The sequence below is a fragment of the Sebastes fasciatus genome, chromosome 15 (assembly GCF_043250625.1).
Source record: "Sebastes fasciatus isolate fSebFas1 chromosome 15, fSebFas1.pri, whole genome shotgun sequence".
NCBI lineage: Eukaryota > Metazoa > Chordata > Actinopteri > Perciformes > Sebastidae > Sebastes > Sebastes fasciatus.
This window is the reverse complement of record NC_133809.1, coordinates 4702844-4715685: the sequence shown is the minus strand read 5'-3', so window position 1 is coordinate 4715685 and position 12842 is coordinate 4702844. Positions and strand designations below refer to the sequence as shown.

The 12842-nt window shown below is 39.9% G+C and overlaps 1 protein-coding gene across 2 annotated transcripts in view; it reads right to left on the bottom strand.

Annotated features, from left to right (window-relative positions):
* Positions 1-12842, bottom strand: part of slc4a11 (solute carrier family 4 member 11) — a 114770-nt gene that overhangs the window by 19666 nt on the left and 82262 nt on the right. For both annotated transcript variants that reach the window (XM_074660839.1, XM_074660840.1), the window contains 5 exons: positions 9314-9398; positions 6699-6824; positions 4861-4974; positions 2728-2860; positions 905-978 (listed from right to left, as the gene is read on the bottom strand). In XM_074660839.1, the coding sequence (XP_074516940.1) occupies positions 905-978; positions 2728-2860; positions 4861-4974; positions 6699-6824; positions 9314-9398 (532 nt within the window). The remainder of the gene's footprint in view (positions 1-904; positions 979-2727; positions 2861-4860; positions 4975-6698; positions 6825-9313; positions 9399-12842) is intronic.

The window sequence follows — 12842 nt, the reverse complement described above, 5'->3', positions numbered from 1 at the left end:
GGCATAGGTTAATGTTATGGTAATGGCATATGAGCTCGGAGCGTGTTTTTACAAATGGTTTCTGAAAATTGAACCACTGCACCGGCAATCTGCAATAACAGGAAAACACCGCATTCAAAATAAATTACATTCTGCCGTCGTCATCTCATTTTTTGGTAAATTAAATTGTGTAAAATATTTATGGTATACTTAGATGAGGTGCGGTAAAGGCAGGGGATGGTGTAATATAGCTGCAGGCCGGGTTTGAAATCTGGATTGATTAATTTAGCGCATAGTATCTCTCTCAGCCTCTCCGTCTGCTGACCCTCCAGAGTAACACGGGAACTAATGTGCTGTTTGAATAAGAAGCACTGCTCTTATTAGATTAGCAAATTAATCAAATGTTTGGGTTGTCTGCGATTTTTCTTTTTTTTGTCTTTTATGGTCTATTTTAATGGAATTAACTGTCTGGCACCACAATAATACTAAAAAAAATGACTTGTTCTTCAATAAGCAGAGATTTTTAAGAGATTCATCTGAATGAGAGTATTCATCTGCAGAATACTGGAAAAAATCTATTTGACGGTTTTTAATTAAATGGACTAAATGATCAGTTGAAGAGATCTCATGACGATCAGTCAACAAAGGACTCTTCAGTGGAGGACAGCCATGCTGATTAGCGAGACACACGCTTAAATTATAATTTATAAAAGTGCATACGTCGATTATCTTCAGGATGGGAAGTTGTTCTGTCTCGGTGTAATTGGCTGTTTAAAATTTTTTGTTTGAGGCCGACACAAGGACGGGTGACAGCAGGTATGATGCTAGTGTTAGCGCCGGTTCGGATTAGTCATAATGTTAGTAATGTGGCAGGAAAAAAAGGCAACGTGAGACTGAAAACAGTGATGTAGGAACAAAGACTTACTCTTGACTGTGCCTTTCACTGCATCCACCACAAACGCGATTGAGATGAACAGGGCAATGACCTCCTCCGTTGACCTGGAAAAACACAGAAAACATTACAGAAGTGATTATCAAGACTGGGTCGAGACCAGTCGGCAACCTCCGGGTCTGAAAAGTGAAGCAAACGCTGAAGTGCTTTAAACTGTCATTCTTTCTAACAGCCAGCAGGGGGCGACTCCTCTGGTTGCTAAAAGAAGTCTGATTGTATAGAAGTCTATGAGAAAATGAGCCTACTTCTCACTTGATTTATTACCTCAGTAAACATTGTAAACATGAGTTTATGGTCTCAATCGCCAGTTTCAAGTCTTCTTCAATACAGCATGATGTTCATTTAATAAATTATGGTCCCATTTAGAGTCAAATAAACCATAAAGCAGGCGGATGTAGATATAAACGGCTCATTACAAGGGACCGTAAACACAACAATTCTTATTTTCAGGTGATTATACACTAAAGAAAACATACTTATTAAAATTATATTTCATTTCTGCCAACAGATGCCCCCAAATGCTACACACCGTTCCTTTAGTAGAATTGAATTAAACTAAATTCAATCACTTTATTTGTCGCAAAATTGATTGTGCAACCAAAACACCATGTACATAAACTAATGTAACAGAAAGTAAAAAATAAGGTCACAAAATCTCTTGGCATTCTGAGAAAAATAAGAGGTTTTGTACACAATAAATGTCTCCTAACATTATATTATACTTTCAATTTATCCATATTTAACATACTGTAATAATATACTTTCCCAACTTATCTGAACAAAATATTGCTGCTGCAGAAACACACAGCAACTTTTTCTGTTATACCAATTGCACCACTTTTAAAAAAAATAAAATAATTGCAGTTATTGACTATATTTCACATCAACATTCTTCAAACCTGTACATTTGGTTTTAAAGCAAGATATAAGGATACAGATTTACTTAACAGTTTAAGATATTATTTTGCCAACAACTCTCAATTCCATAATTACCCAACCAGACAGGCTGATAATCGTCATCTTCCGTTGTATAAAACATCCCGTGGTCAGTTTTCTATCAGAGTTATCTTATGGAATGAAAATGTCCATTTAATGAATTCCTCTGTGTCATTGTCTGTGTATAAAAAAGAAATGCTCTGCTGACTAAAACGTATGATTTGTGAAAAAATTATCGCTCTTAGAAACTGTAAATATGGAAATTACTCCTGCTTCGTTGTGTTTTTTTACTCCTACACTTTACACTCTAAATGTTTTGAACACTAATATAATAATACAATCTACTGGTGATTTTTGTCATGGTAATATTTTTACCTACTGTAAGTCTTTTGGGTGTGTTTTTTATATATATAAGCCATTATAGGTTTCTACATTTTTATATGTGTGAAACAAATAAACATAAACACGTACCGAAGTTTAAACAGTAAAAGTATTAATTTATGTATTTGCTCCTTTTCCTCACAGCGTTTAGTTGAGAGAGGGCAGAGTGTTTAATATCTGTTGGTTTTGGCTGAAGGTCTCTGAAAAGGGAGGCGGAAGGAGAGATCTAACGGTCTGGATGTGTGGGAGCCGTCACACACACAACGCTTTCTTTGAAAACTGTTTGTTGTACAAAACAGACCTTTTCTGTTGAGTTGCAGTGATTCTGCTGCAGACACTGACGTAACCACCCAATTTAAAATGTTTTCTGTTTGACGGAGACGGAGGCACGCCAACAGATACAAAACACATGGAATAAATGCTTCTCTACATTTGATTTTACTGAACAATTAAAGTGAGTTAAATTGTTTTACAAATACCTTTTGAAGAGCTTCATGAGCAGGCTGACATTGAAGATGCCTCCCAGGATGAGGAAGAGGCAGTTCCACAAACCGATGCAGGCGTAGAAAGCCGGGAAGTCCAGGTTGTAGTCGTCGCAGATTCCTCGGATCACTGCACGCGTACACAAACACAGATCATAAAACATCTCAGACATTACTCGCCCTTATTCAATGTGCTCCGACAACCTCGGAACTGCTTGTGTTTAACTCTTGTTGATTGATGGAGTCTTTTGCTAATACAGATGAGACAACAGTCAACATGTCGTCCCTTCACATTAAACTAACTCGTATGTTATCTTGGTTGTAATGTGCACAGGCATAGAAGAATCAGAATATAGAAACAAAAGGGAACAACAAGAAGAAATGCTTTATTTTTGAAGTTACATCAACATTCAGCGTACTTCTCAACCCTCCTGATTTTCCCGGGAGACTCACGTTTTTCATTGCCCTCTTCTGGTCTCCTCCCAGGGTCACTATTCTCCCGTATTTCTCCCGATTTATTGCAAATTTTCACACTTTTTTTTCTCCTTTTTGTTATCTCAACCCGTTCCTGCACCCAGACGACAATAGAGCTACACCAAATGTAGTTTCCCATCGAGAGAGAGCAGTCTATGCTCTATAGTTTTTGCTCGATGTAGTGAAAAGCCGTCGTGGTGCAACGCAAGCCATTGGAAATAATGTGTTTCAGAGCGTTGTGTCTGAAAGGACGCTCAGTGAGTGAGAGACGGAGAGAGACATGGAGAGTACTAAGAGAAAGAAAAACTCAAGCAGGAGCAAAAAAATTAATAAAAACTGATGAACATTAGATTATGCCAGAGATTAATTAAAGTTTAATGCCAGAGGGGAAAATTATTCTCTATTCTTTCCTGAGAATTAAAGGTAAAATCAAAAGTTCAACATAAAAATGCTGTTGCAGTGTATTTAGTAGATTATTATTTTGTTATTTTCGGTCTTTTAAAGTCAGCAGAAAGCAGGAAAAAGTCTCTGAAGCTCAGTTTTGTCTGGGGGAGGTCCCCACACTTTGGTTTTGAAATCCTCCCTATTTTTAATGTCTCAGTTTTTCAATCAGTGCCTGAGAAAATGTGCCAACAGAAGGAGACTGATCGATGCTGATTTAATCAATAAAATAAAAACAAACTAGGTTAATATGGAACAGTATCGATCATCTTTTTGTGAAATAATGAAATAGCACAAAAGACTATTTATGCTGAAAAGTGAAAAACTGAGGAGGAACTTTATGATGGATTGGTACAGATCAGCTGTGGCAGAGATTGACTTCACTCACGCACAAAGAAAGGGAAAACGCATTTCATTCAAACATGAAAAGGACAAAAGGAATTGTAATGGGTTTGTTTAAAACCATAACAATTTGGTTGTAATCTCGAGCAGATTTGCGCGCAGATGAGTTACAACTTTACAAACGGGCCATTGTTCTGCTCAGACAGGCTGCTGGAAATGTACTATAATTATCCCCATGAGAATGTGCTTAGCACAATTCTAACCCATTTACTTCAAAGATCATCACGCCACAAAACCCAACAAACAGCTCCGGTATTAAAACTACATCTTGGTGTCGGGGGGGTTTGCTGCTTTTCCTCATCACTGCCCGATTCCGCAGCTTCCAGCCGTCAAGATCGTTTAAAATCCAACCAACAAAAACACTGCTGTTGGGTAAAAAACATATAACTGTTTATGTGCTGTTGTCTCTCACAACAGAATATAAAGTTTACATGTGCGTGTATGAGTGTTTCCTGACCTGTAGGCCCATGAAAACATTATGTAACGTCAATCAGAAAAAAAATCTTCGTTCCTGAAAAACGTGCTTTTTGCTCGACTGCACCAGGAACACTCATTAGGGGCATATGTGTGAACAAACAGCGAAATCACTCCAACGGTGGTGTTTTCTGGTTAAAAGAAGGAGCAGACGAGGACGGAAGAGTTTCTAGCTGCTGTTCTAGACGGTCGGGTGCCTCCTTCTCTTGATTTTTGATGTAATCTTCTTAGTACGCCACCCACCCCCAGCCTCCTTTTCAAATCGGCCGTCGGCACAGACTGTGAAAAGATAAGTGTACTTTGACTGAGCCGAGCTGAATGAAAGAGGGGAAAGCCTACCGCTGATGAAGATGGCGAGGGGAGCCGTGGTTAGAGGGATGACTAGAGGAGAGCCGGCGAACAGCGAGTAGATGACCCCGCCGATGCTCTGGCCGATGATGGTCTTCCGAACATCTGGACGGAGAGGAAACACACAGAGAGAACTCAGGAGGAAGAAGTGATGTGGACTAATTAATGTGCTTGAATGTCTGCGAGGTTCGTCTGTCGAGCTGAACAGAAGCTGAAGTAAATTAGATTTTTTGTTACGGAAGCCCTGAGAGGCAACTGAGGGAAAAAATAATTCATTTTCTAAGTCTGATCTAAATTGTTTTCTCTCATGTTTAGGACTTAAAGTCCCAGTGAAACGGAAGTTAGAGCATCTCTAACTGCTGTACTATCTCACAGTGAAACAGAATATTTGAGTGGTGTACAGTTACAAGAGGGATTTAAATCAAATCATTCGCATTGGATTGGGCCGCTAAAAAAGTAGGCGGGCTTAGAGGTTAGCTCGATACGGAGCTACAGAGGACGGTTGGCTCCACACCTCCCTCACCTGTTGTTAGATCAGGCAGAGGACGAGTGAGAGATGAAAGGGAAACTTAGCCGATTTTACAAGCAGTACAAGCTGAAGACAGTATCGGTATCACTTTACGTAATGTTTTTTTAACAATATCCGGCCCTATAGTTGTACACTTTAGCCTCTTGTGGCCAAAAAGGGAATTACAACACCCAATTCACCTGTTTTTAAGTCATAAACACAGAAGAGAAAACAATTTCGGTAAGACTTAGAAAATGGATCATCATATTTTTTTTTTCTTACTTGCCTCTCAGGGCTTCCGTAGATTGTTAACATATATATATAAATTGTTTTCTCTCATGATTATGATTTAAGAACAAGTAAAAAAAAGAAAGAAAGATTTTGCCAGAATAATATTTGTAAATTCCTTAAAAAAAATGAATCTGTGAAACAGGTGGAAAAAAAAAGTTTGGGTAATAACCATCATTTATTAATGCTAAATTGATAGTTAATTAAAATTAGTTAAAAGTTATTTTACTGTTAACAAACAGGGAAATGATGATTCATTGCTAACAACGGCAACAAGTGCTGACAGAGCTAACGCTGGGGGGAACCAGAGGGTGACCGATACGCTTCTGCGACAACGTAGTCATTTTGCGTCCCTTTGTAGTTGTTTTTTGTCTCTTTGTAGTAATTTTTTTGTCTCTTTGTAGTTGCTTTTTGTGTCTTTGTGTGTAAAATGACTACAAAAAGTCACAAAACAACGGCTCCACAACCGTGGGTCGGGGGATGGCATTATTAGCGGTAACTGCTTCCGTTCACGTGATGGGTATCGACTGAAGTACTCTATTGGTATCGGTATCACTTTACGTAATTTTTTACCGATACTCGTCCCTAGTAGTCGTGCACTTTAGCCTCTTGTGGCTGAAATGGGTATTACAACAACAAACACAAAAAAAAATCAAATGTCAAAACCTCTTTTTTCACCTGTTTTTAAGTCATAAACACAGGAGAAAAAACTATTTTGATCAGACTTAGAAAATGTATCATCATATTTGTTCCTTTTTTGCATCTCAGGGCTTCCGTACAATGTTAATATGACGCAAAACACTTATTTTACACTAATTTTAAAGCTCAACTAATCAAAATTTCTATATAATGCAAAATGACGTGACTACTTGTGCTGTGAAAGCGGTCACTCACACTGACCAACAGAGAATTTATGGCACATGTACTGTATAATTCTACAGTTAAAACTCTTAATACGAGGAAATGTCTGAGGAGAAAATAAACAGGAGGTTTACAGTTTACATGAAAAGTGTTGATGTGTCTATATCCATACCTATCTCGCCACGTGTGCTCTCGTCATTGAGGGATCCGAAAGCGATGGCGGGGAGGAGGATGGCGATGTAGAGGAAGATGGCTGTGGTCATGTACTTCAGCAGGGTTTTATTACTGCCAACTATACCTAAGGGGAAACAAACACAAACACATGAGTCATATTCACCTCATAATGGAGCGGAGGAGGCTCAACACTTTAATATCAAAACGACAAAAACATTAACAGAGTTCATCATTCAGTGCCTCCGCAGTATGGAGCATCCAGTCCGGTACAGTAAAACTATTCTACAGAGGCTCACACTACCTACCGCCACCTTTTTAAAATACAAGTAATTTGTTTCGGTTTCGTGCCATCCATCATTTTGTAAGAGCAGTTATCGCTTTTATCCAAATGATGGATAACTCATTCTGGAGAAAAAAACACACACTTTAATTGGGCTCTAATGTGATCACAATGATTTTGGTCCTGTGACCTTCATCAGATGATCGTTATCTGATGACACTCACAAGACACGAGTATCTTGATTTTGTTACAGCCCCGACGAATGTGGCTGGATATTATGAAATGAGGGAAGACGGAAAGAGAGCAGCCGAGAAGCTAGAAGGAATGTACTTTTCTCAGTCTGTTTTTTTAAAATCAAGGTCGACTGACTCAATTTATCTGGTTTAATTAAGCAGTTCCAGTCACTTAAAACAGTGCTTGAAGAGGAAAGAAATAAGTGCCAGTACTCTCTTATTCACATGTTGGTGTATCGGATGGTATCAGCAATCTCTTGTGACTTATTCCTATTTATTCATTATTTCTTTAAGCATGTTCTACTGAGTCATAATCAGCTGTGGTTTTTATTTCTATTATTATACTTGGACTATGATTCTTCTATAGAAGGCCTATAATACTCCAATAATATTCCAACTGGGACATTATAGGGTTAAGGTGGTGTGTTTGTATATTTATTCATAGTGTCAAAACCTTTATTTATTACACGGCTTTGTTGAATACTCAATTCTGATTGGTCAATAACAGCATTCTGCAGTTTGTTATTTCTTTATAGCAGACCGTTGCTATGCATAACAGACCGTTGCTATGGGCGCAGTTCTGATGTCGGATTGGCCGACCGTTTTTGTGTCAAATTATTGATTTCTTAAGTAAGTAGCCGTGTAATAAGTCGGATAATGTACAGCTAGCGGGTCATTGTTGTGAAATAAACCCCTCCAGGGTTCTGTCAGGGTTTATTTCACAACAATGACCGGCTCGCTGTACATTATCCCTTACTTAATAAAGTGCTTTCCTGTGTTATTTGTAGCCTGTAGTTGGGCATCATTCAGGTTAGAGGAGCAGGTTCCCAGTCAGGATGCTCCTACATATTATCCAGCAGGATAAAGACACATTTTGAATTTACACATTGAATAAAAGATACTAGGAGAACGTTTGAAGTTTTTTTACTTAAAACTATGCAAATGTACATCATTTTGGACCATTAGTGTTACTAGTTTAATGATTATTTTATCATTTGCACATTCAGATTCAGATCGTTCAGATTGATGAACAGTTAACTAATTATTAGGGCTGTCAAAAATGCAACGTATTAACAAAGCTTGCGATTTTTAGGTTGGGGCAGGCTCAACCTGAAACTATAAAACATAAGGAATCCATTGGTACCAACCATGTCATACTAGCTTATCGTGAAGGAGGTTAAATAACGCTCCAAACTTACGCAAAGTTTGGCGAGGAAAAACCGGCATGGCCATTTTCAAAGGGGTCCCTCGCGATTAACTATGGAAAATCATTCCGATTAAATATTTGAATCGATTGACAGCCCCACTAATTACTTTATAAAAAGGATGTGAACATTGTATTTATAAATTACAGCACCCTCGTTCTCACTCCCTCTTCCACCGTGCCGCGCGTCGGCTCGTGTAGATGCTCCCCACATGTTCATACGGCTTATGAGACGTGACGTATATACGCTGCTGCTGCGCCGCTACGAATCGCCATTATGAATCTCAGAGAGAGCCTGATATGATGAGGGCCAAAAATAGCACCGGTAGCTTGTGAGAAGTGACGGCATGCAAGAAAAATATCGCGGTACGCCAAGGAGTAGAAGTGCCTTTACTGCGTACCGATGAGTACTGGTCCACTTCGAGCACTGACCAATTTCCTGAAATCCACAAGCATCTCTGGCAGCAACTAAAAAACATCTGCATGTATTTATTTTTCTCTTTTGGAAAATACCAAATTGTAAAGGTCAAGCAGCATGTGTACATTTATTTGACTGATGACAGTAACCTTTTCACCCATTTGCTGATAAAGAGAATGATTTGATGAGTCAATAAAACCACCAGTCGGCGGAGATTGCAGCGGGAACGTACGGGGCAAATGTCCTCGTCTGATGACTGGGGAAATCATAATAATATTGGACGTAGGGGAACATATGGGAGCAGTAGGACATTTGAGGCAGTCATTTTAGCAGGAGACAACCCTAGATGTGACACAGATGGAGCGCAGCTGTATCCGAGGCAAAGGGTGACAGACAAATGAGGAGCTGCCAGAGGCGCCCTGGTGTGGCATAATAAGGAAGATGATTCACTTTCACTACAAGTCCGGGTCCAGCCTACCATCTGTGAAGTCAGAAGGGTAGAAAGGCAGTCGGCGGCACAAGTCCTCATAAATCCCCCGGCCGGCTTTGAAGAAGTCTTTGCACTGTGGACAGAAAGGAAAAAGGTTATAGACACTCGGTAGCTGCAGTATGCAGGTGTAGACGTGCCAGTGAGCGCCACCTACAGGCGAGGACAGTAACATTTATAGAAGCTGTTTGTGTATGTGTGACCTTTGAGATTTAATTTGATAATAGAAAAAGAGTTGGGATGCAGAGGCCAAAAGAAAACAATACAAAATAATCAGCAATGTCAGTTGACTTAAATTCTGACTTTGTCGCTGAATTTTTGAAAGTTAAACTTGAATTTTATTGAAATCATTTCCACATCTGTTGTTGTTTAGAAAGAGCGATGAATTATACATTAGTTTACAAAGTCTTCAAAAGCTTTTTGTTTTTCCAGGCATAAGCTGATTTGTACTGTAATAAATAATAAAACATATATATTTATTTTTGACTGATGTGCAATTCTAGCATATTTTTTGGGACAATAACTGTAAATAAATATATAGATATTATTTTTTCTACCTGAAAAACTTTTGTTTACTAAAAAGTGAGAAATATATATACAGACGCACACACAGTAAGAGGAAAACAGTTCAGTTGTACCACTCATTGACTGTTGGTGGCGCGAATGTTAAAATTGTGGATGCTATTATTTCTCTTTGCCTGTAGGGGGCAACATCAACATGTCCAGCTGCTGCTGGTGTTTTCTGTTAGGGGCGGGCGATAGCACAAAATTTGGTTTCGATCCGATACCAAGTAATACAGGGCCAGAATCACTGATATTGATACCGATACTGATTTTGACTTTTTATTATTGTAAATTTAATATGCAAACATGAAAATGTTGTTTTAAAAAAACCAAAATGCAAACATTTATTTGTTGAGAATATATTGGCCCCATCGATCCAGCTATTTGAGTCAGTATCGGCCCGATATCCGATCCAGTATCGGTGCATCCCCACATTTAACGTTACGTCCGTAACTTAGGTAACATAACAAACATACTTATTTTAAGCCAAAACATGTTCTTTTACGAAACATAATCAAGTAGTTTTGTTGCATTTTTGTTTTGTTTAAATTAACAACATGTGACAGTAATCTGGGAGAAAATACGTTTCCCTCCAAACGTAATTGAGAACGTAGTTTAGTTGTAGGGGAACGTCATTTTTAGGAGACAAAAATTGGTATTTATAGAACTAGTTTGACTGCACAGCTTCCCTTGTGGAGAAACTGCAACCAGCTAAACACTGATGAGTTTGTGAGTGAATTACAAGCCAGTTTCATTATTGACGTTTGATGTTTTTGCTTTGAGGCATTTTTGCTAATTTATTATTGGTGACCTCCAAAAACTGCAGCAGCGCAGAAACCCCAAGGCTGCGTCCAACTCATAAACTTCCTTCCTTCCATCGTGCGTGCGCTCTGCTGTGGACAATGACACATTTAGATTAAAAAAATGACCCATTTGATGATTCAGCTAAGACACTGGTGATTCCACGGGGGGCTTTCTGAAAGCTGATTTGAATCATCAAATTTAACGAGATAGTCCTAGAAAAGCTGCAATTACGTAACCCAAAACAAAGTAAGCAGATCAGCAGGGGCTGCATTTACATGTACATTTAATAAAGATCCCCGTGTCTCCGGAATGAACAAGAATGACAAGAGAGATGACAGCAACAGCGAGGGGATGGCAGATTTAGAGTATTTATAGAGACGTCAAGAGGAGGACGGCGGGGGGTAGGAGAGCCACGTGAATCACTCTGTAAAAGACTTTCAGGTTACAGAAGTCCCGACTGAGCTTATTAAGCAAATTATCTAATTACCTAATGTTTCGTTCTCTTGTTGAACATAGCATTACGCAATTAAACGGAACGGGTGACGAGGGGTTGTGTGTGTGAGTCGGAAAAGCCCCCAGGGGAAATCATTCCTGCCTCGTTTGTCGTCGGAAAAAGTTTTTTGACGTTTTTTGGCACAACAAAGTAATTTAGCTCGACGTAAACAACCCGTAAACAAACTTCTTCTCTCCCCGGGCTGGTTTTTATGAAGCCACACAGGCTTGTTCGACAAGGACTGTTCAGCCATTAAACCCCTATACATCATGGAATCATTTATTATTACAAGGGAGCCCGGGTGTGTGTTCTCTGTGTGTGTGTGTGTGTGTGGGGCCCGATCACCAGCTTTTGGCTCAGGTTCGATAAACAAAAGTCTCAGAGAGGAATTACCGTCCACCTGTTTGCCATTCGTTCTCGACGGTCGATAGAGAGAGGCGACGGGAGGGAAAAACATAAAAACACAACAACGATTTGGCCTCGTTTTTTTAAAGTATAGGAAAGTGGTGTGTGCACGCGGGTGGTCTGGATGTGGAGAGGAAGGTGCTTCTCTCTCATTTTATCATTTCCTCTTGATTTCACCTGCTCTCTCTCTCTCTCTCCCCATCTACCATCCCTTCTTCTTCCCCTCTTTCTGTCCATCTGTCTCTCTCCATATATCCCTCGTTCACTGAGTGGCACTGAGCCTTTCAAGCCCTGGGATAAACACCTAACAAAATCCTCCACTATAAAGAAAAAAAAAACACGAGGGGGAAATGTCTGGGAGCCCTGGCCTGTCAACGGCAACATTAGGAGGAGATGTTGGTCTGTGGCATTGAGCAGAGCCCCTCTGGAGGTGTGTGTGTGTGTGTACACATGCACGTGTAGCTAAGGGGTGGGGAGCTCTGACAGGACTGTGAGAGATGTAAGGTCATTTGCCCACTGAGGAGGCCTGGCAGGAGTTGATGCTGATTGATTAGGGGGAGAGGGGAGATGGAGGAGTCCAGCCAGCCGAGCGAGGAGGAGAGGAGGAAGAGGAGGAGAGGAGGAGGAGAAGGGGGGGTTGGAAATGAAGAAGGAGATGGAAGCGGATTTTTTTAGTTGTGACCAGCAGCTCTATTGCTCACTCTGTCGGTCAGTCAGTCCACAAAGATTTCACCCACCCATCGGCGCCCTAGGAGGCTGAAATTTGGCACTAAAGGTCAAGTGTGTGGGTGTGAAGGTGTGTGTTTGTGTTGGCAAAAAAGGGCGTGGCAGTGAGAGTGACCTATAACAAGAAGACGCATAACTTCTAAACAGATGGCCAGTGTTTCCTCTAGGTCAATACTAGAACCATTCAGCTATCGGTCTGATAACGATAAGCCTCCGGAGGCAAGGGGGTATATTTTCTTTCTGGTGTAGCCGGCACAGCTGGAGTTGAGAGACGACATGTAAAAAATAAAAATAAAAAGCTAAATCATCATGCATTTCGTTCCAATGCATTCCGCCTCTTTTACACTTCACACGGACTGTTTACCAGCATGAAACCAAGGCTTGCTCCAATTTGATTGGTCAATACTACTCGGACTACAAACGGAAACCACAACGCTTCCGATACCAAAACAAATCTTGTCCCGTTGCCTACAGATTTTGGATATGAATGCATAATCTGTTTATAGAGATTACTCCAAGATTGACTGC